The 26,702-nt window shown below is 34.6% G+C and overlaps 1 protein-coding gene across 11 annotated transcripts in view; it reads left to right on the top strand.

Moving 5' to 3' along the window:
• ST18 (ST18 C2H2C-type zinc finger transcription factor) overlaps nt 1-26,702 on the top strand; it is a 349,790-nt gene that overhangs the window by 286,296 nt on the left and 36,792 nt on the right. For all 11 annotated transcript variants that reach the window (XM_007487130.3, XM_007487129.3, XM_056823905.1 and 8 more), the window contains 2 exons: nt 7,405-7,650; nt 17,176-17,291. In XM_007487130.3, coding sequence (XP_007487192.1) covers nt 7,405-7,650; nt 17,176-17,291 — 362 coding nt within the window. The remainder of the gene's footprint in view (nt 1-7,404; nt 7,651-17,175; nt 17,292-26,702) is intronic.

The following is a 26,702-nucleotide window of genomic DNA, read 5'->3' as shown; positions in this document are numbered from 1 at the left end:
TTCCTGGAGGCCCAATAACATACACACACACACAGAACTTTAATGACTTTCAAAATTCTGTCCTTGTCTAATCCTATTTATCTGAAAATGAAATTCATAACTTCTTAAAAGAATTTCCTAGAAAAGAACAGTAAAAATCCCCATGTCATGAACTTTGTAAGAGTCTGCACAGTCAGACAATTATGTTGTATCCTCTCCCACTCCTCACCAATTCCTCTTGAAGTGAACTGAATTTCTACCAGCATAGATGGTTGCTTGTGTGTTCATTTGTATTATTCCACCAAAAGTTGAGAATATTGGGTTCTAATTTTTAGTCATCTAGATGCTGAGATTAAATAGATGTGTCCCTTCTCCAGCCTTCTATAAAAAACTTATTCAATGCATTAGAGTGAAAAGAAGAATCTTCCACATTGATTTCCTCCAAGTCCCTACTAAATGCAAAGTACTATGTTAAATAGTAATGATACAAAGATAAAAAAAGAAAATAGGTCCTGCCCTTAAGCTCTGAATAATATTATGTGTTTAGATGTTCGTGTTTTAGATTTTCAAACTATGCGAGCTTAGTTATAATCTTTATCCTAAAAGAGCTTATCTAATATAGCAAAAAAAAAAAAAAAGGAAACCTGGAAGAGAATCTCACTTTGCCATTCCTTAAGACCTCAAAAAGAAAGTGATTTCACTCCCATCATTTTTTCATAGTAATTTGTCCATAAGTCTCCTTTGTACTTATTTCTCTTCTCTGTGAACATGTGTTCCTCCCACTGTACTGTTAAGTTCTTTAAGATAGGCATCCATGTTATAGCAATCACTGTATCATCAGTTCCTTAATATACATTTAAATTATATGACCAAGCTCTAGAATATATCAGGAGGCAGAGACAGAAGAAGTATAGTCCATAATGCTTTGGAGAGAATATAGCTGGTCCTATAGGTGCCACTCTTAACAATTCCATTTGAATTGGGGCATCTCTAAGGACAAAGTGAATTTTTTTTATTTCTTATCATCCTATTGCTTGTCCCTCCCTCTTTCTAATATGAACATATTGGGAAAAAGGAATATAATATATATTTAACATAAGGAAAACTAGACATCTGCTTGCATCTAATGGCACTGTATGTTTTGGACATCAGCTTATGATCTCCAAGGGAGGTGGCTAGTGTCATTGCGTAATTTCGAAAGCTATTGCTATGGTTATGGAGTTGGAGTTTATTTCTATATTTAATGTTAGTCAGTTCATGAGTAAATCTGAATTTAGTAGAGGATCTCAATCAATCAGCATAGCATAGAAATATCTGGGTCAGGGGAAGTTGGGTGGCTCAGTGGTTTGAGAGCCAGGCCTAGAGATGGGAGGTCCTAGGTTCAAATCTGGCCTCAGACACGTCCTAGCTGTGTGACCCTGGGCACGTCACTTAACCCCCATTGCCTAGCCCTTACCGCTCTTCTGCCTTGAAACCAATACTTAGTATTGATTCTAAGATGGAAGGTAAAGGTTTAAAAAAAATCTGGGTTCAAGCCCAGTCTTTGATATATACTGGCTATGTAACTCTGGGCAAGTCAATTAACTTCTAAGTGCCCTTGGTAATGATCTGACTATAAGTTTCAGAGACAGTGCTAACCTGCACTGGAAGAGGAAATTTCCTCATCCAGAAGTTCCCTATAATCAACGAAAGCCCAAATCTATACCCTATCACTGTCTCAAAAAGTGACTGGCAGAAATCACCGAACGTGTGGGAAAAGGGAGACAATGGTTCCTGCTGTTAGAGGAAAGACCTTAGTTTCAACTAAAAAGGCATGGAGGGGAGATAGAAACTCCACAACAAATTCATTTTCTCTATGACATGAGGAAAATGAGAGCATTTTAAATCTTTAAAAACATGAAAACTTCTTATTCTTCTGCCATAACTGTAGCAAATTAGAAGGCAAACATGTTTATCCATATTGATTTTCTTTTTTTACAAGTCCTCATCAGTATGAGAACTGAAACTCACTAGAGAGAATAGTAAGAAGTCTAGGATTTAGAAAAAAAAGAGCATTTAGAATCTAACATAATAAATTCCAGCATAACATGGTCACAAAATCATTCACATTCACACCAAGTATTGATTTCATGTTACTTTGGAGAATCAGGAAAGTGGAAACAAACAATAATGTTAGCAATGACTGAACACTAAAAATGGTTGTAGGTTCCTTCTAGTGTATCAGGCTCTCTTCTGATTCTTCTGTGCATATTGATCCAGAAACATTTCTGTGAAGTTCTCTCTGACTCCCCAAATTAGTTTCTGGAATGAACATGTGCTCCATGTCCTATCATACCATCTCTTTCCCTCATAAATCTTTCCTGAAGAGAGGTTTCGGGATTACCCTGAGACCAATGTTTGAATGCCACATCCTTAACCTAGGTAACTCAGGGTAGAATACAGTCATAATGTTCAACACAAACTGGCACTAGTCATTGAATTACCATGTCTCAGTAGAGTTGTTTGCAGAAAACCTTGCTCTCTCCCAGTGAAAGCTTTTGCCAACGCATGTCAGAGATATCCCCCATTTTACATCCCTCCTCCTACCCTTATCCACAGAGGTAGGAACAAGCTTCACAGTCTATCTTTATCCCCATCACTGCTGCTTGCCAAGCATTCTGTTTAATGTTTTGGTGTTTTCCCCACCTGTTTAGACAAAATGGCATATGCCCAGTGAGCCTTAAAAGAAAACAAAAAATTGACACTTGCATGAAATGTTTAAAGTTCAAAGTCTGTTTTGTGCTTGAACAAGACCTGAAAACAAAAATGATGTCATATCTTCCTTCCTTGTCCCTGCAAAGAGAAATCGGCCAGTGGCTGTTTCAATTATTAAAATGAAAATGCATAGTCCTTCCATAGTTCTACACTAATGGCAGAATGGTCCCATTTATTGTCAGGAAAATATTATCAGAAAGCTGTGGAAAAGGTCACCGGGTCAAGAATCACAGGAAAACAAATGACAGCTATGGAGGAAAACCAAATGTTCACTGACTTTCATTTCATCCCCTGGACAATAGCACAAAGTAGTTTCTCATTTGTTATTCAAAGACCAAATAGAATCATTTAAAGAGGCTTCATATAGTATAATTCAGATTCCCAGGGATAGCTTGTTGGCCATGTGCAGCATTCTAATTTTAAATTTCAGTTTGAGTCATTCATCCCCCCTTATTTAGCCACAGTAGATTTCAAAATTTGATGCCACTTTGCTGTGAATGTTACAGGAACTCACTACTTGTTGACTGTTTAGCAACTCAGTATAAGGGCTATGAACTTAAACCCTTTGAGGACACTGATAATTCATTTTAAAATGTTCTTTTTACAAGTCAGATCAGGTGTTATGGTACATTTTTACTTTAAAAATCTTTTTTCAGAGATAGCAATGTGGCTTAGTGGATTGAGAGCCAGGTCCACAGACGGGAGGTCGTGGGTTCAAATTTGGCCTCAGACACTTCCTAGATGTTTGACCCTGGGCAATTCACTTAACCCCTATTGCCTAACCCTTACCACTCTTCTGCCTTGGAACCAATACACAGTATTGCCTCTAAGACAGAAGGTAAGAGTTTAAAAAAATCTGTATTGAACTTTAAATAAATTTTTGACCTATTTTTAAAAGTCATGAATTCCATAAATATTTCTTGAGATCTTAAGACATTTCATTAACCATTATAGGAGTTTAAACAAGAAATAGATGGTATGGTCTCTAACATAATTTGATTTATGATAAATTTCAAAACAAATACCTAAGAAATGAAACTAAATAACACATCTAGCTGGTCCTTTGACTTCATTACATTATACATTCCTTACAGCTCTGTATTATCTCATCTCCTTAATAACATGATAATTCATTCAACTATTCCCCTTTTATTGGGTAAAAAAATGGTTCTTGCTTTTAGGAACCATGATAATGAATATATTTGCCCTCGTGGGTTTATTTTTCACGCTTTCAGTAACCTTTGGGGGCTACAGTTCCCAATGTACAATTTCTGGAGCAAAGGTTTCAAATTTGGTAACTTTAGTAATTTTTCTTGCATAAATTCTAGCTCTTTTCCAAAACAATTGAACCAATTCACATCTTTACCAGTAGCAAATTCATGTCTTCTCTTCCCAGTGTCCTATCTAAGGGAATCTCATAGAGGAAAAGTTAAACTAGATGGTTTCTATGCTCCTACTGAGATTCTATGAGATTTGGGATGGACAAAGTAAATTGTTATCAGTAAATGCCATTTTTCTTTTCTTTTTTTTGTATTGCCATTTGGAGTTTGAAGTACACAAAGCAAAGTGATGGATATTGATACTGCCCTGAATAAAAATCCATGCTGTAAACGTGTGATCCATCCTTCTATGGGCAAAAAGGGATATTTTTCTCTGACTATGCTTAATTGTTGAATGCATCTGTGCGCTCACTTAAAGCCCATCTGTACCCTGCTTTACAAATGTACAACCCATGTATTTTCCCAATCAGAATTAGGTGTTCCATGAAAAGCCCAACTTCAGTATGAAATTTAGGAAACTACATGAAATATGGCTTTTAATCCTCTTGTGAGTTGCTGGATGCTGGTTTTTCCCCTGTCCTCTCTCTCTCCAATGCACCCTGGTGATTGAAGATATAAAATCTTCCCATTGGGAAACTATGAACCCAGTTAGGGTTGAATAATTATGGAATTTGATTCTTAATGGTTTTTAATTCTCTTTTTGCTTTGTGTCCTTTTTTTGGTTGATGTTGCCTTGGAGTAGTTGGGTTGTTTTTTTCAGTGAAAGAGAATCTGCACTATTTATGGGTTTTGCACTATAAAACTACTGCAGCCCAGTCACATGGCTTCCTTTCCTAAGCCATCTGTCACAGAGGTCTGGAATTTTATGTGAATGTTGGTTGTGCAGTCTTAACCCAAGTTTTTTTTATTATGAAAAATGTCAGCAACTACAATATTTAGCATTTTACTTTACATTGGTCATTAAACTTGATTACTGTAGCTCTGTTTCATTGCTATAGTTACATATCAACTGTGGAGCCAAAAAAACTGATGCTGCTATGGCAAGGCAAATTGTCATATCCTGGAGAGAGCTCTTGGCACTGATATAGTTAATATCTTGGGTTTTTGTAACTAAGGTTTATTAATGCTGGTATAAAAAGTGTATTTGATATTATACAGATGGCATAAGATGTTGTGGTTACTAAGTTATTATCCGGGATAAGCTGTACTGTCAAATTCAGGGCTTAAAACTATCACAGGAGATTAAACTATTTACTAAAAGGGGGCAGAAAGATATAGCCAAAGCATCTTAGTTCAAACATATTAGAAGTGTATTTACTTCCTATAAATATAATAAAGCATATCTATCTTTTAAGCTGAGGGATTGAAAGCACAAACTGCCAGGCCCAAGAAACAAGGACAAGTTGGGGCTTTCAGGTCAGAATTGCACACAAACAGCTGGCCAATAGAACTAGGCAAGTGTACCTCTTACACTCATGGATGGCAATTGTGGGGGAATATATTAAACCCCCAGGGAATGTAACTGTCTACCACATGCTTTAATATCTTGCTAAAGGATCATTGAAAGTCTCCAGCTTTGCCAGTCAAAAGAAAAGGGTAGAAAGATTGTTCAAAGAAGAAGTCAATTGTGAATTGATGAATAGTGTCAGAAAGGTGTTAATTTGTACCAATTATAAAAGTGGCAGGAGTGTTCCCGCTTAACACATTGTGAAAGTTAACTGTATTGTGATGTTCACAAGCAGAAGTTCTTGCCTTTTTGTGGCACAGAACCCTTTGACAGACTGGTGAAGTGTATGGACTCCTTAGAATAATGTTTTTAAATGTATAAAATAAAATGCATAGTTTCAAAGAAAATTAATTGTACTAAAATTCAACTACTAAGATATCTTTTTAGAAAAATAAATTCACAGCTTCAGGCTAAGAGCTTCTACTTAAAACAATCAAATTTCATTTATCAGGTTGAAAACTTTAAAGCAAATAAAATTGATAAAGGTAAACTGAAGTATGGAGCTCTGAGCAAAATCAGTTTATGAATAGTTGACACAGCAGATAAGACTATAAACTTCAGTAAAACCAGCAACCACAAAAAGGAGGGGACCTACTTTAATGACATACAACAAAGAAAGGGTCTTGGTAGGCATAGAGAAAAAGTGATAGCTTGTGGGGTATGGGCAGAAATATTAAGATGGGCTAGTCTAAGAAAGGTAGACTGGCATTCACTAGAGGCTCTTCGACACCCCTTTCGATCAGTTAGGGAATGTTAATTATTTTATAGGGGATCAAAACTACTAGATTTGTTGTCTTCTAGGAAGAGATAAAAATCACTCCCATAATTGTAAAAGGACAGACTAGGACAGATGATATGTCTTTTGGAGATGGTACCAAGTTAACTTGTAGGACTTAAAGATAAAAAAAAAAAACATGTCCTGAAAGTATCCCAGGAGTTACTAGTATGAAAGATAATAACTATTCTTTTAATTATAACTTTAATTCAGAAGGAAAGATAAATTCCTGAGTTCAGCTTAAGGAAATTGAAAGATAACTTTAGGAATCAAAGTAGTATTAAGTTCATTTTCTTCAGCAATGTACCAGGTTCTGAACCAAAAGAAAAATGTAATTATTTCCTGAATAATTTGGCTAATGGTACCCCAAAGATAAGTTAGGGTACACTGTGACATATAAGCTTTTAAGTACATGAAAAATCTCTATTCTGAAGAGGTTAATAATAAGTTTATACGCCCAAGCAGTGAGGACACTGATTTGTCTGAAGTTCAGTTCCTATTTACTTACTTTTATAACTTAAAATTCCTTTTTCAATTCACCTAACTGAAAGTGATAAAAAGCTACTTTCAGCTTCATCTAAGAATTAATTAGATTTCCTCCAGTTATTTGTCTTTGTACATTTCCCCCCACCACAAATGTTGTAGTGTTTAGAGAATGGAACAATTTAATACAACTCTTGATAAACCAGAACACTGAAGCTTTTAATTGTCAATTGAGATACTCCACAAGAAATAGTGCCACAAAGGTTTAAAGCTAAACTTCAGGGAAAAATCTTACATTTAGCCCATCAATTTACCCTGTAAGATAATCTTAAAATAATAACATGTCTTAATATAGTAAAATTATCATAATTGAAATAAAACACTTTAAAATAAAATATTAAAATTGGACCTACTTTGTTTATGGCTAAAAGTAATTAAGAGCTTCATTATAGCTACTCTTAGGTCTGCCTGAGAATTAAACATTAGCTAAGTGTAAATCTAAAATCTGGATTTAAAATCAGATACATTTAAATAAAAGCTTGCATTTAAATCTATCCCCTAAAAGCTTCACATGAGAAGTCTAAAACCACAAACTGTTACTTATACATTTTTCTGCTTCCTATCAGGTAGCTGAGATACAAGTGGATGAAAATGGCACTTTGGACTTAAGCATGAAGAAAAATCGAATCCTGGACAAGTCCACACCTCTAAACTCTCCTCATATTTCAATTCCAACTTCTTCAGCTTCCCCATTCAAAACAAGCAGCCTCTTGGTAAATGCTGCCTTTTATCAGGCTCTCTGTGAGCAGGAGGGCTGGGACACACCTATCAACTACAGCAAGACTCATGGGAAGAAGGAAGAAGAAAAAGAGGTAGTTTTTCAATTTGTCAATCAAGAAGTTCAAGATGTGTCCTACATTGAAGAATGTTTGGTTTTTATTCCTCAATTATATATGTTAAATTTCATTTTTAGATTTTGATAAGGCATAATTCATTTCAAGACCTTGTTTCAAATTTTTGGGGAAAATGATTATCTTAGATTATAGAAGGAATGTGCAAATGAATCCTCCTTTTCCTGCCAGTTGCCTAAAATAATATGTCATTAGATCGAATTTTATATCCATTATGGATGCAATTGTGTGCACTGCTCAAGCAATTATATTATCTATCCTTTCAAGATACAGCAAGCAGTACGGGACTAATGCATCATTGTATATCGAAATGCTAGCCTACTCATTCTTTCTGACCCAGAAGAGAAAGGATGAAATAAAACCAGGGATAACTAAGAATCCTCAAGTCATGTCAAATTCATTTCCTCGGTCTCGTGACAGAAATGCAAGTGTGCACAAAAAATAAATAAGTGCTAATCATTCCAAGTGTCAAATGATGAATGTCAGGCATCTAAAATATGCTGCAACCATATAGTCAAAGTCACTTCAAAATCTTCATAGTGACCTCTGACAAAGCCTCTCCTTACTGCAGTTCTGAAGGGGTTATTGTACTTAGCTCCTACAATCTTGTCTGACCCCTGAAAGTTCAGACCAATGGCCTGATTTCATGGAAGTTCACCTGGAATCCATGTAAACAGGCAATGCCTGAACTGAATTGAGTTAGACTGATTATCCACTGATGACCCAGTGCAATTCAAAGAAATAATCATAGAATTCTCTATACTTCTAAGGACATAGTTACTAGAAATGTGATAACTGTCTGCATTACCATGAGATTATTTGAACTACTCTTACTAATAGCTGTTAACTGAATCTGACAGTATACCAAATCTGCCAGTGTACTGAACATTTCTCATCTTTGGAATTCCTTTCTCTTCCTAGTTTTCTGAATTTCAAAGAATAAGACATGATTTGTTTTTGTGGATTTGGTTCCTATCCTGGATTTATTCCTTTTAAACCCTAAATAGAGATATGATATTTATGTGTTACCCTGGAAATTTTGTTGCTCCAATTCACCTGGTTAGAGGTGATTTCTCCATGAAAGAGAATCAGTATTGTTCTATCTCAATCACCACAAAGTAAGGTGTCAAATTTGAATAAATGGACATTTTTATTGGTTTTTATCTCACTGACAAACTGGAAAGAATACAGAATTGAAAGACAAGAAAGGAGAGAAAATACCAATAATTTACATTTGTAAAATAACACATTAAGGTTTACAAAGAAAATTAGAGGAGATGCAATATAAGAAGTCTAGGAAGGAGGAAATGAGGAAATTTCACCTGGAGAAGTAATGTCTTTTCCTAATCATTCAGGTTAATCAAGGTATAGTCATAGGTATAAATATTTCTAAACCAGGCTCTGCAGTGGCTGAGGTTTCTAAAGGAAAGAGGATTCTCCAATACAGTGGATTTGTTTGTAGACAGGGGATTGACTACTAAATTTTACTGGAAGTCTCAAATTTAAACTTATGGTATGGAATGTTATCAATAGATTCTAGAGCTGGGAGAGATCTTAGAAATCTTTTAGTTTAAACATCCCATTTTACAAGGGAGGAAACCAAGACTCAAACAGGTAAAGTGACTTGTCCATGAAATAAATAGATCATCTAGGCTTCAGATCCAGGTCTTGTGATTCCAAGTTTCCCATTCTACCAAACTATGTTACCTCTCTATAGGACAGTCACATAAAAATGGAAAACTATCAATGCAAATGTGTACCTCACTATATTTTACATCTATGTCCACATGACTGAACTAAGAAGAAATCTAATTGGGGTGATTCACTGGGGCTGAGATTAGCCAACAGTGGTAAGGACCAGGAAGCATCAGTTGAATTTAATGTTAAATACATACGTCAGTAGATTTGTGATCCATCAATGAGGTTTAAACCCATAGTGCCTTTTCATTCTCTACAACTCCATTGGATGTCTCCTTATAAATCTCTTATACTGGATCAACCCAATTTACTAGGATCTTTCTTCCAAATCTCTTAGCAGGGCAGTGGAACACAATGCTAAGTCATTAGATACATAGGTGGTGCTGTGGATAAAGCATTTGGCCTGGAGTCAGAGAAACCTAGGTTCAAATCCAGCCTCACACACTTACTAGTTGTGTGACATTGGGCAAATCACTTGACTTCATTTTGCCTCAGTTTTCTCAACTGTGAAATGAGGATGATAAAACCACCTCTACCAGTATTATGAGGAACAAACAAAAGAATATTTATAAAGTTCTTGGCACAGAGAAGACACAATATGAATGCTAACTATTATTTTTATCATCTCTCATTCTCTTTATATAATTGGCCCTCTTCCTTTATTAATAATACATCTTTCTAATTATATCTTTAATATTGCTCTTCCTGAGAAAATCTTGGTTGATAAAATGCTTCATCTTCCCCATTCTGCTCCCCTTGATTGCCTTTTTGTTAACGAAAAAACTTTAAATTTTTGGATACTCGTGATACTCAATGATAAGGAATGTGAATAAATATAACTTTTTTTAAAGTGCTGCCTTTATTAATAAAATTATCATATTGTTAATCTAGCATTAATAGTGCTTTTTATAATACTGGCAATAAGTCTCACTGAAGAAATTCCCCTTGTGACAAACAGCACGCATTTGTAAGATAAGTGGTTGAGAATATATATGTAATATGAATATATAGTCTCAATTTTTAAATAATCTGGATTTTCATGTTCTATATTTTTGTATATATACATGTATGTGTGTGTATATATGTACACACTCATACACAATCACATACTATCACAGATGGCATTTTTCTTTCAGATATGACAGATATACAAACTATTTAAAAAATTTGGGAATGTATAGTAATACATCATCTGCCAGAAGAAAGTTTAGGAAGTGCTGGAAGCATCCTTAGAGTTTAGTAATCTAACAACATGTATTTTTTAAACTCTGGCACAGTGTATTAAATGTGTATTAAAGATGATAAAAAATTTTTTAAACTATGAACTGGAAGGAAACTTATAGGTTGTGTAGTCTACCCTAATTATAACATTTAACTGAAATCCCATGATTCTTTGTTATAGGAAAAACAGATGAGCAAATTATCAGTAAGAGTAACCTAGAATACCTCCATTTTCTTATCAAATAAGATAATATGTATAAAGCATTTAGCACATTGCCTGACACATAGTAGGCACTATATAATTTTTGCTTATTTCCTTCCCTCCCCATAGTGTGACACCTTAGCCACGCTGTTACATCTTTACATACTCCATTTGTTATCCATTCTTTCAACAAACATGTATTAAAGGTTTATGATTTGCTAGACATGGAGCTAAGCACTAGGGATATGAAAAAAAAAATCTGCATTAAGAAATTAGCAGGGGGAGTATGGATAGTTAGGTGGCTCAATGGATTGGGAGATAGGTGATCCTGGGTTCAAATGTGACCTCAGATACTTCCTTGCTTTGTGACCCTGAACAAGTCATTTAACCCCCATTGTCTAATCCCTACCACTCTTTAGCTTTGAAAATAATATATAATATTGATTCTAATATGGAAGGTAAGGATTTTAAAAAATACTAGCCTAGAAAAATGGATATTATATATATATATCACATATATATGTGGTTATATATGTGTATATATTACATTATCAATATATAAATTTATAAATATATCTATAGTTTGATACATAAACACAATCTATAAGATGTACTTTCTGTATAGTAAATGAAGTATATGAATATCAACACTATTAAAAAGTAAGTTATATTTAATTATGTACATTTAGAAAATACATGTCCAAAGCATCATAGATTTAGAGCTGGAAGGTATCTTGGTTCAATTTCCTTATCTAAAGGAAATTGAGACCATGAAGACTTTGATAAATTGCTCAGTCACATAGTAATCAGGATTTGAATTCAGCTCCTCTGACTCTCAGTCTAGCCCTCATTGCACTCTATCCCTCCCTAGGAAAGTTTTAGTGCACTGAAAATGCTATATGCATGATCACTATGATGTGATAGCAAAAAAAAAATTTAAAACCTACAACATTTTGAGGTGCATTAAGAGAATCATAGGTTTTAGAAAAAACAATTTTAAAAGGATAATTCTACTGTGTAGTGCACTGGTTCAAGCCTATCTAGAACACTGTGTTCAAATTTGGTTGCCGTGGTTGAAGAAGGACCTTGATTGGCTCAAGAGCATCCAGTGAAAGACAATCGACCTGGTTATGGAGTCTGTGTCACAAATGCACATTGTGAAGGAACAAGGGATGCTTGTCCTAAAGGGCACATGTTGGTTGTCTTCAGGCACCTGAAGGACTGTCATGAAAGAGGAATTAGACTTGTTCTCTTAGGGCTCATAGGGGAGAACCAGGAACAACAAATGGAGGAGGCAAAGAATCCAACTAAGACTTGATATCATGAATAACTTCCTAAGAATTAAACCTTTCCATGAGTGGAATGGGATGCTTTGAAAAGTAGTGGATTCAGGGCAGTTAGGTGGCTCCAGTGGGCTGAAAGTCAGGCTCAGAGCTAGGAGGGCTTGGGTTCAAATCTAACCTCAGACACTTCCTAGCTGTGTGACCCTGGGCAAGTCACTCAACCCCCATAGTCTAGCCCTTTCCATTCTTCTGCCTTGGAACCAATACTTAGAATCAATTGTAAGACAGAAGGCAAGAGTTAAAAAAAAAGTGGATTCACCCATCATTATAGGTCTTCAATCAGAGCCTGGACTTCTTGTTATAGTTTAATGGGAAGTTCTTTTTGAGTTTAGTTTGGACTAGAAGGTTGTTGAGGTCCCTTCCAAAAAACTGTGACTCCCTTAAGATATTGCGATGATGATAGCTAACACTTAAGTGCCTACCATATGCCAAACATTGTGCTAGGTTTTTTACAAATATCTAATTTGTATCCTCACAACCCGAAGAAGTAGGTACTATTATTATCCCCATATTACAGTGGAGGAAACTGAGGAAAACAAAGTCATACATATAAGTAAATTTCTGAGGCCAGATGAGAACTCTGGTCTTCCTGATTCAAGCTCCTCAGTCTTTCCCTGTACCACCATTTCACTGCCCTAAATATGCTGCAGAACTTCATTCATTATCTTAATATTAACTCAAACTTCAAAATGACCAGGACCTTAGCAATGGCATTCCTTATTTGGAAGGCCCCTCAGAAGTCATCTAGTTCTAACATCTCCCTTAAGTTCAATTCCCCATATCTCTGACAAGTTGTCCCCCAGTTGCCACTTAAGTACTTGTCATTTTGTTTTTTAAAGTGTTCCTTTATCTGCCTGGTATTGAGCAACTGCTCAGCTCAGTCCATGGGAACTTGAGTACTGTGCTACTCTCTGTCTGCATCTAGGCATGAAGTTTGGTGGGATTGTGGGATGAAAGGAATCTGTTTCTAATTAGGAGATTCATTTACCCTTTCTCATAGGCACTGGGTGTTAAGTTGACAGGAAGTTTGTTATTCCTAAAGGGCTAGAGCAGTAAGTCCTGATATCCTTGAATTCTCTGAATATTTCCAGTGTTAAATTCAGGCCCATTGAGATGACCCATTAGGCTAATTGACCCTCACTGCATACAAAATACAAAAATAAGACATGGAAGATTGAAAGCAAGTACATAGATGAAAATTTAGAAAATGACTTGGTGATGTGTAATTGATTTAGAAATCTTTTTTTCTCTGCTACAAATTACTTTGATCCTGAATAAGAGGGATATAATAGGGGGTTTTCAAATCACCACAGTACACTAAAACATCTGGGGGGAAAGAAAATTAATTCTAATTTCCAAGTGATTTGTTTTCAGAAAGGGTCAGGCACCTTATTGACCCTAGAAAAGCTAAGCAGTACCTGTAGGTCATCTACAGCACAGGAAGAGGAAGAGAGAATAAGAGAGAGGGAGGCAAGGAATAAGAGAAGAGAGGAGAGAGACAAACAAGAAAAAGGTAGGTGTGGTAGCCACACTGGAGGAAAGAGTCATTACTACAGCTGGTGCTAGGCTAATTTTGACCTTGGTTATAACAAACATTCAAATAATTCCTTGCAAATAGAGACTCTTTCTTTCTTCCTTTCTTTTTTCTTCCTTCCTTCCTTCCTTCCTTCCTTCCTTCCTTCCTTCCTTCCTTCCTTCCTTCCTTCCTTCCTTCCTTCCTTCCTTCCTTCCCTCCTTCCTTCCCTCCTTCCTTCCCTCCCTCCTTCCCTCCTTCCTTCCTTCCTTCCTTCCTTCCTTTCTTTCTTTCCTTCTTTCCTTCTTTACTTCTTTCCTTCCTTCTTTCTTTCTTTCTTTCTTTCTTTCTTTCTTCATTTCTTTCTTCATTTCTTTTTTCTTTCTTCCTTCCCTCCCTCCTTCCTTCCCTCCTTCCTTCCTTCCTTCCTCCCTCCCTTCCTTTCTTTCTTCCTTCCTTCCTTCCTTCCTTCCTTCCTTCCTTCCTTCCTTCCTTCCTTCCTTCCTTCCTTTCTTTCTTTCTTTCTTTCTTTCTTTCTTTCTTTCTTTCTTTCTTTCTTTCTTTCTTTCTTTCTTTCTTTCTTTCTTTCTTTCTTTCTTTCTTTCTTTCTTTCTTTCTTTTTTTTTTCTTTCTTTCTTTCTTTCTTCTATTTCTCTTCTCTGTCTGTCTGTCTGTCTGTCTGTCTGTCTTTCTGTCTCTCTCTCTCTCTCTCTCTCTCTCTCTCTCTCTCTCTCTCTCTCTCTTCCTCTTCCCCTGGGCCCAGAACTATTCAGAGAACTCAATAACTGTTTCTGATTAATGTCATATAAATAAAATATCCAGAAAGTAATAGTTTATATTTCTAAGATAGAGTTTCCATCCCAGAAAGTCTATAAACTAAGTAATGTATGTTTTATCATCCCCATTTATAAATTGAGAAACTGAGATGTAAATCATTTAAATGATTTTGCCAAGGTCATATAGGTAATAAATATCAGAATCAGAACTATAACCTAAATAGATTAGATAGATAGATAAACAGATAGACAGAGATAGATAGATAGATAGATAGATAGATAGATAGATAGATAGATAGATAGATAGATAGATAGATAAACTCTGATACCTAGACCAGCAGTTATCCTGCCACCCAAAACTGCTGTCTGGTAGAAATTTTGTACTTTTTACCAAGAAATTTTGACAGCATATTAGGCACAACTGCTGGCTATAGTTTACAAGGTGAAGACTAAAAGGTTCTTTCCTGTTTCCATCCTCAGTGCCCAAGCAAAGAAACTGAGTGATTATATCTATTTCTAATTCATTGTTATCTAGTTCATATGCACAACAGTTGCTTAATTTTGGTGGTAATTTCCAGAAAATATTGTCTGTCTCTCTCAGTGAAATAGCCTGTCCAGATGCCCCCTTTAAAAAAATCCTGAATCTGGAAAAAATTCAAAATATCTCTGAAAGGAAAGCACTGAGAAATAACTAGGGCTGTCAGTTCAGTTCAACTGTCAGTTCTCCAAAGATTTCAGGGCTTAAAAAATGTTAAAAGTGCCAGATGCTATTATCTGTTATTCATGTTACCATTATGTTCTGATCTTTGCTGAAATCAATATAAACTTCCATCTGTACATTAATGGAATTTCATTGCACGCACATTCTTTCTGGAAAACACACACACAAATATACAAATTCTTTCTCAAATATCCAAAGGCTTTTTTTGAAAATCATACTACATATTTTAATTTTTATTACAAAGATAATGAATTCTTTTAACCTTAGTCATTTGGGAAACTAATATTAAATACTTCTCTTGGCTAAAATTCTGCCATATTCTATCCCAACTGTATTAAGTATGGGGCACCTGAATATTATACCATATATTATATATATATTTCCTAAGATAGAATGTTAAACAAAGAAAATGGAAAAAAAGTTTGATTATTTCCAAACATAATCTCATGGATAAATGTAAATGGTTCAAAAGATAATTATTTGTTCCAGGAGAAATGACTATTGAAATATTGGCTTTTTCTTCCCAGAATAAAAGGATATATGTCCCACAACTCTTATTATTATTTTTATACTTAATTTCAGAAACCAACATAAACTTTTATAATTAATAGAGTTCTTTTTAAAATTCACTTCTATAATGCTTATAAAAACTCTGCAGTAAAACAACAGATGGTAGGTTTTACATTTTTATCTACAAATGAATGGGTCATGTTAAAGATACATAATACTTGACTCTATAATCAAAAATATAATGAAGGGGTTTTGTGACCATAGTCTTAACATGAAAGATTCAATATTAAAATAGGAAGTAAGAAATATCATTCTCTAATACATAATTGGCCATTCACGTCTCTTTTAAAAGACAAGAAGGGGAATGGGAAGCAATCAAGTGAGGGATTAAGAAAATCATCTAAATAATATAAAAATAAAAATGAAGTCCAAAACATATTAACATTAGTCATTAAGTCATTTTCAGTTGACAGGAATATAGGTCCCTGTCCTTGTAAACTTAGAAAAAGTATAGAATTGACCTTAATTAGTAATAGTTATAATAAGAAGTAACTACTTTCTAGGGGATTTAATAGTTCATTCAACAATCATCTTTCCAGTATTTTTATGTTCAAAACATTATTCTGTGCACTACAGGAGATGCAAAGATAATGAATGCATAGTATCTCCTCTTACAGATTTAAATATAGCAGGGGAAATAAGATACATGAGCACATATAACTATAAAAGAACTTTAAAATGACTATACAATCATTCTAAAACTAACAGAATATTATAAGAACATGAGAAAATAATGGGTTATTATCATATGTCCAAGGAAGCAAAGGTCAGTTCTGCCTGGACCTATCAGAAGTTTCATGAGGGAGTATCATATCATATCATATCATATCATATCATATCATATCATATCATATCATGAAGGAGGTCTCATAGCATAGGTAGGAGAATTTCAACTGGCAGAGGGTCCATTATAGACTCAAAGTCTTCATTTTATATAATTAGATCATTTCTTTCCTTTTAACATCCTGGAGTTAGACTGTGCAAGTATTATCCATTTTGCAGATATTAATAGAGGTTCCAAAAGTTTAAATCACTTGTCCATTATGGTCCACAGTACCATTAGCTGGTACTGAAGCCAGGGTTCATACTCTTCTGATACCAAGTATTGTGCTCTTTCTACTATATCATCTTGTCTCAAATTCTATATTTAGTTTTTTTAAAACTTGAAGATTATTTTAGTAATGGCTGTCTGAAAGTATATCATTACTGTTCCTATATTCTTCCGGAACTGTAACCAAATTTAGTCGATATCACTTCTTATCTCTGTGTCTTCAAAATGAAAAAAAGAATGCATCACTTATATCATGCAGAAATACCACTTGCTCTAATTGTTACAATGAATTACTTTTTTCTAGATATTTCTTCTCTAATGATTATATCTGAGATGTAATTGGGGAAAAGATTAGTCCCCTCCACATGATATATCTGTATTCTTTTTTCAGAAAGACCCAGTGAGCTCTCCAGAAAATTTAGAGGAAAAAAAATACCCAGGAGAGGTCTCCATCCCAAGTCCTAAACCCAAGCTCCATGCCAGAGAACTCAAAAAGGAACTCATAACGTAAGTGATACACAATGCACTTGTAGTCATTTTTCTGAGAGGAGGATTAAACAAAACATGTTAGCAATATTATAAAATGAGTCGTATACTTGTTTTCATTAATGTTTAAAGATTTCAACCACTTATCCATCGAAGGGCTGCAATTTACTATGTATCTAGTATTATACTAGGTTATGTTCAATTCAATTTAACAAACTTTTCTTATGAGTAATAACAAAGATAATAATTATAGCTCATATTTCAACATAGATTTAAACCTAACAAAGTATATTCCCCACAAACCCCAATCCTTCTAAAGTATGTAGTTCAAAAATTATTTTACCCATTTTACAGATAAGGAATAGAAATTTTAACTGAATTGCCCATGGTCACACAACTAGTAGTAGCTGATTTAACCAGGATTAAAATTCAGTTTGCCTGACACCGAGTACAGTAATCTTTCCACTCTGCCATCTATTTATGAAAGATATTTTGTGTGTTATACTTAAGATACAGAGGCAGAGACAACAATGACTGTTCTTGTGGAGCTTACAATATAATAGAGAAAAGGCATGTAAATAAATAATTATAATATGTGGGGGAGTGAGATTAATATAAAGCAAAGTGCTATTAGATACTTACACAAAGAGATTACTTTCATGGATGGGAAGGGGAGAGTAAGAGAAAACTTCGAGGAAGTGCCCTCATAATCTCATTGGCAATCTGAGGTCCCTCAAGGAAAGGAAAGAATCCCACAAAAAGAGAATGGGGGTCATACCATGATCCATTATAGGCATGTAAGATAATATAATGAAAAGAGGGAGAGAAAAGGGGACATGTTGAAGACAGAAGATGAATATTAGCCCAGTGTGTATGGAATTTAGATGACATGACAAGCAGTAATGTAAAATAAAATAGAGTAGTTTAGAGACAGGTTATTGAGGGACTTAAATGTCATAATCAAGAATTTATATTTTTTTCTTTATGCTACTAAAACCACAAAAGATTTTTTCTTTTTTCTCAATGGAAGAGAAATCTGAGTGTTACATTAAAAATATTAAATATTTAATATTGTATGTATTAAATAAATGCATTAAAAATATCAAGCATTGATGTGAAGGATGAATTGAAAAAGGAAACAAGACTCAAAGGAATTGCATCATCTGTAGTTAAGAAAACCTGTTAGGAGTCTACTAACATGAGGTAGCTAAAAAAGTTGAAAATGTGAATTAAAATAGCCGTAGTAAGAGTGAAATAGTGAAAGATGCCCAAAAGAAAGGGATGATTACCAGGTGGCAAATGTGATGGAAGATCAAACTATGAAGTTATTTGTCTGAAATTAGGAGAACTGTGGCTTAGACAAATGTATATCCCTAAATGAAAAATCAGGAATCGAATACCTTCAGTTTCACTGTGCTGGATATCCAGACCCAGGGAAAACAATAATAAATTGTGACTATCACTAGTACCAAATAAAAAATTTGTTTGGGATCTTTATTTTTTGTGTTGATTATAATCGACTTTTTACCCCTAAATAAACTTCTGTTTATTTGAGAACTTTTTAAAAAGGAAAGGAAAGGGTAGGACAGTCTTGGAATGGAGAAGGATATTAGCAAATAAGTTTCATAAATATTGAGCTTGATGTTTCAATGAGACATCCAGATGGAAGTATCTCTGAGACACTTGGGAATATGAGATTAAAGTTTTGGGGAGAGATTACAGTAGACAAAGGTTAAATAAATTGGAGACTCATTTTCATTTAGGTGATTATTTTAGCTATAGCAGTGGTTGAGATCAAAAGAAAATGTTATAGAGAAAGGGTAGGCTGGAGAGGAAAGGAGAGGGGAGGGGAAGAGAAGAGTCAGTAGAAGAACCTTGGTGGCCAACTGCATTTGAGGAGTAAAAAGATGAGAATTGATCAATGAATATAAGGAAGAAACAGTCAGAGAAGTAATGAGAGAATCTCAGAAAGCTTGAAGACAGGGAAAAAAATATATATGTATACATATGCAAACATATATGTATACATATATATATCCTTTTTTTGTATCCCCAGCAATTACCACTGTCTTGGCATATGGCACTTGGCACATGGTAGGTAGGCACTTAATAAATGTTTTTTGACTGACTAACTTTATCATGGAAGAGAGAAATGAAGATGGATGGAGAATAAATGACCAATTAATGTGTTAAAAACGGAGGTCATTGAAGAAAAAGAAGCTTTCACAGATTTGTGGGAGGGAATATTAGACTACAAAGCATTTGGGTGGCAATAAATTTTCTCCCTAAAGAGGCATTTGTAACAGGGTTTTGTTTTTTTTTTGTGACTCGCCCATTCATCCCTATCAAAGGTGACAAGAAAGTGATCATTCTCCCCTGAAGCTTTTGCTGTCAATTTTACCTATGTAAAGTATAGTCCATGTTATAGATTGAAACAAAGCAACCACATCTCTATGATTCTGGAGTTTAAACGAAAGAACATTAAGGACAGGAGTTGAAGATGCAATACAATGTACAAGGTCCCCACTTATTCTGGGCACTGTAATGCTGCTGTACAGGCTAAAAGGGTAACAGCCCACCTTATCTTTAACACCTTTGTTATTTTAGCAGTTTCTTTACACACTAAATAGACAAGTCATTTTAAAGAGAGTGACAAATGCCTAAGAATAGTTCTCCAACAAAACAGTATAGTCATAGCAGCTGTACCACAATATCCCAACCACGCACTAACCAAAATGCATGACTTCTGTAGATCTGGAACATGTTCAGCTGAACACATTTCACTATTTATTTAGAATTAGAGAAAGTTATTAGAAGTCCAAATGTTTCTAACTGAAGGAGGATCAGATTGGAATCTTGAGTTGACAGTTTGAGGATTTTTAAAAGTTCATATTATGTTTTGCCATCAATACAGCACCTGGACCTTTACTGGTGCCATTCTCCTCATTTAGATTACCCTCCTTTCTCACCTATCCAATTCCTACTTTACCTTCAAAGCAAGCCCTTCTTCCCTTGTGAAATTGTCCCAGGCTACCCCAGGGCAGACTGATTTTTGCTTTCTCTAAACTATCACACATAGGCACCTATCATGTACTTTCTTTTCTTTCATTCTTTCTTTTTTAGGGATAGAATTTGAAATTTTATTAGGACACAGCCAATGAGGAAATTCCTTCTACATGTATATTCATCTCTTTTGCAACCTATAATCTTGAGTGAATTGTCTGGAGTACTGAAAAATGAAAGGTTTTGCTAAAGAGTCACATAGCCAATGTATGTTAGGAGCAAGACTTGAAGCTAAATCTTCCTGCCTCTACAGCTAGCTGTCTACCCACTAAGTCAAGGTGCCCCATACATTATCACCTGTCTTATATTGTTAGTCAACTTTTCTTATATATGTGTTTCACCTATCCAAATAGTCTAAAAATTCTCTGCAAACAGAGATCATATCACAAACTCCTTTGTGGTCCTCAAATCAAAAACATATTGCCCAGAACATAGAAAACACAAATAAAGTGTTGATTATCCCTCTATTGGCCTTAATGTTTAATTCTGGTGCACACCTAATTTCTGGTAAGCTTTTGATTTAGTATTTTGATAGATCTCTGATCTTTTCAAAGTAGGTACTTTTTCCAACAGTACAGATGACCATCCATTCACCCTTTCTCATCCTTTGCGATTCCTGCCTATTTGCTCCCATAATTCTGCCACAGACAATCTACCTAATATTCTGAAAGCCTTTCTCTAGACATTTTAGCATCTTGTGGGTACTGAGGGACTACTTGGGCTTTCCATCTGTTATCCTTTCCTCTCACAATCTGACCAGTCCACCTATGTTTCCAACCACTTGATCTCTTTGCCAAGAAGAAAGAAATGGCAGCAAAGGGGAGAATGTGTTGAGAATACAAATTGATTTATAAAACAGTGTAGAGAAGGAATACAGAAGATTACAAACAGTAATGTCTCAAAAAAAGGATTGTTTTGCAAAAGGTTGAATAAGGCAAAACAAAGCAAAAGATTGCTTAAAATATAAAGATGGAATTAGGTAAAGCATAGAAAATAGAACTCATTTCCCAGTATTTCCAAAATTATCTATTCTCACCATCAATGACAATTGAACTATAACATTTGGACTCTAACACCTCAATACCCAGTGTCCTTTATGAATAAAAAGTATTGGCTTTTAAATTGTGAAAAGCAGTGTATACACAACACATGCTCTAGAACAAGTATACATAGAGGCAATTGGGTTTTATCTCAACTATTGAGGGGTCAAATTTCAAGCTATGTCCCTTAAAGAAAAGACACAAATATTTAGAAGAATTACAGATAATATTAATAACAAAAATTCAGTCAAGAAAACATCAGAAATTATTGACCTATATATCTCATTTATCATTCCTAATGTTTATAAGAATGATCTACAAACATCAAGGATATCTTTGATGAAATTATAAGAGAGCAGATAAGTTTTTTAAAATAGTTCTTCATAAAAAACACATCTGCGGAAAATTGACTTGAAGATGTAGAGAATATAAGATCCAACATTATTTACTTTTTTAAACAAAAAAATTGAAAGCTCTCCTCTAACAATGTACATCCCAAACATATAGATTCCTTAAAAGGCTCAACAGAATAACTTAGTTTAATTAATTAATGACATGTACACTAAAACAGAGAAGCATATATTCCAAATGTTTTGCCACCATCATAAAAGAATTGGTTCAAAACTGAGACTAGATAGCAGAAGTTTTCACAAAAATGGTGAGGCCTTCTAGAAATTATTGTTTATGGATGGCATTGTGATAATTACATCCCATTCCAAAATACTGCAAAGATAATCAAAGGATGTCATTTTAACAATTCATCCAGGAAAAACAAAATGCATGAAAAATGTTTATTGCCAAGACTAACACATTGTAGTTTTGTGATCACCTAATCAAATTAATTCATCAAGTGGTCCATCTTAGACAGATAATGTAGAAGTGCAATGAACTGAATATAAAGCTGAACAGGAGAAAGAAAGACTAGACTACACTTGTACAATTACATAATTGTACACAATATACACTTATACATACATTCCAATAATCATAAGATGTTTCTTAGCACAAAACCCTTCCTCTTTTTAGCACTAATATTCTCCTAACTAGGTGACCCAGTGGATAGAGTGCCAGTCATGAAATCAGGAAGACTCAACTTCCTGAGTTCAAATCTGGCCTCAGAGACTTCCTAACTATGTGATGCTGGAAAAGTCACTTAACCCCAATTGCCTGGTCCTTGCCATTCTTCTGGCTTGTAATCAAAACTTAGTATCGATTCTAAGACAGAAGGTGAGGTTAAAAAAAGAGAACCTGTTAGTTATATAGCTGAGGTGAAAAAAGTAATATATTTGAAGTCTGACTATGAAATAGTAAGATTTTTTAAAGGAATGAATATTTGAAAACTCAGCCAAATGAGTATTGCTTTTCAAGTTGTCTCCTGGAAAAGTCATATACATATGCAATTTTTTAAAGCATAATTTTTAACAAATACTCCAGAGCCTATATCTCCATGTGTGTTTATAACTGTGTTTTAATATTAGCATTTTAAAGAACATCTTCATCTTTTAGGTCTATATATACTATTACTGTAATCCTACTATTACTCAAAATGTTTTTGGAATTGTTAGCACTTCTAGCCCTTTCTTTTTAACATTCTCAATGATATCTCTTCAATCTCTGAGGACAGATTTGGGTTTGACTAATCATCAAGTTATTCAGGGGTCATTCTTGAGTACATTTAATGATCAAACAGCAGGATCAGTTTGAATGAATAAACTGGTTGTGAATGGTGATGAAACTGGTTTTGTTATTTGGCTTAGTTCCAAGACAATCACAAAGAAGAGCATCCTGGTAGTATCTTTAGAATAAATACATGGCTTCCTCAGGGGATAACTTGAACAAACAGTGTTCATTTAGATGAGTTCTGGAATATTCATTTATTTTTTAAGTACTATCTCATAGGGTCTTATTATTTTGTAACCGTGCTTCACACATATTACTTTCTCCCACTCCCTTCTGCTGTCTAACTCTTATAGGTTCTTAAAATATAAAAAGTCTTGCTACCAATCTATACGTGCTTGACTCAACCACAGTTTAATTCTATGATGATATCCGTTATCCTGGAATTTATTTCACAGGTTGAGTGGGACTCACTGGAGGAACTAATTTGCTTTTTTCCCCCCTCTAATATTGATGCTTTTAGAATGACCTCTGATATATCATACATTTCCAACTCTAAGTCATATCTTTAGTATGATTACCCTTTCTATATTCATTCTTTCTTCCTTTCTCTTTTCTCTAATTTAAAGCATAAAATATTAGAACTAGAAAAGATTTGAGAGATCATCCAGTTAAAAACCACTCATTATAGTATTTTAAAGTGTTAGACACTATTATTAGAACTGAGAAAAATGAGATCCATACATGGCATTACCCAAGGCCTCAAAGCTAGTTAGTGTCAGACATAGGACTAGAATTTGAATTTTCTAACTCATAGCTCAATGCTATTTCTTCTATACTGTTGTTTCTTTTTTAATGCTTCTTTGCAGAGTAGATTTGAAAATATTTAACTGGTCTTCCATGTAGTTCATTACTGTACTTGTCATGTAAATTTACAGATATATATTTTAAATAGTAGGTACATATATTTTTCCCTCTACTCTGCTCTAAAGGTCCCCTATAACTTTCCAGCCTCATTTCACTCTATTCCCTCTTCAAAGCTATTTTGGCTATTCCCTGGTGTCATGCTGCCCTCTCCCACTTAAGTGAATTCTTACAGGCAATTCTCCACAGTTGGAGCATGTTACTTTTCATCTCTACCTTTTAAAATCCTTCTCTTATCTAGTCCACCTAAATCACAGTCATTCTACCTTCCTCCATACTTCTCTGAATCTCTTCATTGCTCACATTCTTCCTGGTAATATATTTATTTCTATGCTTGCATTATTCCTACCTCCACAGTTCCAATATTATGTTTTTGGCTTTTTGAAGAAGAAGATTCTGTTACTTTTATCTTTTTGTCACTAATATTGAACACATTTATTTGTTGTACCATTAAGAAACTGAAATCTAGAACAGGGTAGAGAGTTGCCCCAGGTCACAGATCATTTTTGATGAGATGTGCTAGAATCCAGACTTTCAAACTTGAAGAGCACTCCTAGACAATACTGCCTCTAAATGGTTTACATTTAACTCCTAACTTTAATTTCAAAAGAATTAATATGTTTATTTTTTGTTTTCACTATTCTATATTATAAATTCTATGAAGACTGGAATCTTGTTTTACCTACATTTTGTACCTCACCAACATCAAATAGCCCATCATAAGCACTTAATAACAATTTATTGAATAAATGGATGGAGGAAGGTTCGTTTAGGGAACTAAGTAGAAGACACAGTTAGGTGACACAGTGAATAGAATGATGAGACTGAAGCCAGGGAGACCTAAATTAAAATGCAGCCTCAGAGATTCACTACCTGTAGGATTCTGTACAAACATTGAATCTATTTGATTCAGTTGACTCAACTGTAAAATTAGGATAATAAAGGTACCTACCTCACAGATATATTGTGAAGAGGAAATGAGATAATATTTATAAAATGTTTAGTCCAGTGTCTGGCACATACTAGGTGCCTTGTAAATGTTCATTCCTTTCTCTTCCCCTTCATTTGAGTAATACCAAACTTTTGAAAGTCATATAAAATGCTTGCCCAACACATGAGCTGGCAACATGTGCCTAAAATGGTACCTGCCTAGAAAATAAGAGTCAGTTCACTATCAGATCTTTCTTCTGCAAAACATTCAGGAACAACTAGGTTGTTCTCCACTTGCTGAATGGTAGGGGGGTTTTCCTACCATTTCTAAAGTTTTCTTTGGTTATTTGAAAACAAGAGGAAAATTTGAGAAAAGAATTTTAATTGAGTTATTATATAAATTGCAATATGAATTTGTATAATGAGATTATAAAACATATCGTCTATCCTTGTGTCTAAAAGAAATTTCCTTGAATAGGGTATGTGACATATATACTGTAAACATATAGAGAAGCTATGATTCCAAGCAATATGTCAAAAATAAGTAGATGCCAAGTGATGTCACTGATTTTTGTTCTCCTCTAATTATTAGTGCTGGATAGATGCTGGACAGACATGATTCAGTTTACTCTAAATGTGTCACTTTTATGTAGTATCAAAAATAATGTGATGAGTAAGGGCATTGCTATGATGTTAACTCCTATTTTGTTTTTATTTTTTTAAGATTTTTTAAATCCACTTGCGTAAGTTTTTTTTTTTTTTAAACCCTTACCTTCCGTCTTGGAGTCAATACTGTGTATTGGCTCCAAGGCAGAAGAGTGGTAAGGGCTAGGCAATGGGGGTCAAGTGACTTGCCCAGGGTCACACAGCTGGGAAGTGTATGAGGCCAGATTTGAACCTAGGACCTCCCATCTCTAGGCCTGGCTCTCAATCCACTGAGCTACCCAGCTGCCCCCGTAAGATTTTAAAAGTTTTTGATAGAATAAAAAGAAATAAAAGGAAATGGATTTTTAGTTGATGTTTCTCCCACTGCAGCCTGCAAAGTCTATTTGTATAGAATGATTATTGGTCTGAAACTATTTTTTATTTTGTTTGAGTTTGAACTGACTCAGATCATAATTTATATATAGGAGCAAAATACACAAAAATATCCATTGTTCCCTCCCCAGCAAATTACTACATTATTTATAAACAGCCAGTAGCTCCCCAATTTTGAAAATCTCCTTTTTAAATTTGTATTTTATATATATGCCATCACTCAAAATGCAGAGCATCCCAAAACATACACTAGGACTTTTGGGACAACCTTCATTAATTCTTTTTGGGGGTTAGTGGTCAGTTGTTCCTAAAATGATTATGGGGCAGCTATGTAGCTCAGGAGATAGACAGCTAGGTCTGAAGAAGGAAGGTCCTGGGTTCAAATATGACCTCAGACACTTCCTAACTGTTAACCTGGGCAAGTCACTTAACCCCCAATTGTCTATCCTTTACCCCTCTTCTGCCTTGGAACCAGTACTTAGTGTCAATTCTAAGACTGAAGATTAAGGGGTTGTTGTTTTTTGTTGTTTTTTAATAAAAAATGTCACGATTGTATATAGTAGTCCCTACCTGATTTTCCTCTTGAAAATATACTAGGAAATCTATTACTGATAGTTTTGGTGTCCATTTGAGAATTATCAGGAGAGTCAACCATTAAAGTATATACTATTATAATTGTTATCATACAGCTTTTATATTGCTTTATAGTTTCAAAAAGCATACATTTTTAATTACTTCATCTTGACAACAAGCTCAGAATATAGGTCATGATTTTAACCAACCTAGATCATTTCAATGTGACTTGAAATTTGAAAGAGAT

Source organism: Monodelphis domestica, chromosome 3, assembly GCF_027887165.1.
Source record: "Monodelphis domestica isolate mMonDom1 chromosome 3, mMonDom1.pri, whole genome shotgun sequence".
Classification (NCBI taxonomy): domain Eukaryota; kingdom Metazoa; phylum Chordata; class Mammalia; order Didelphimorphia; family Didelphidae; genus Monodelphis; species Monodelphis domestica.
The sequence above is the reverse complement of the archived record's forward strand: the minus strand, read 5'-3'. Positions and strand labels throughout refer to the sequence as shown.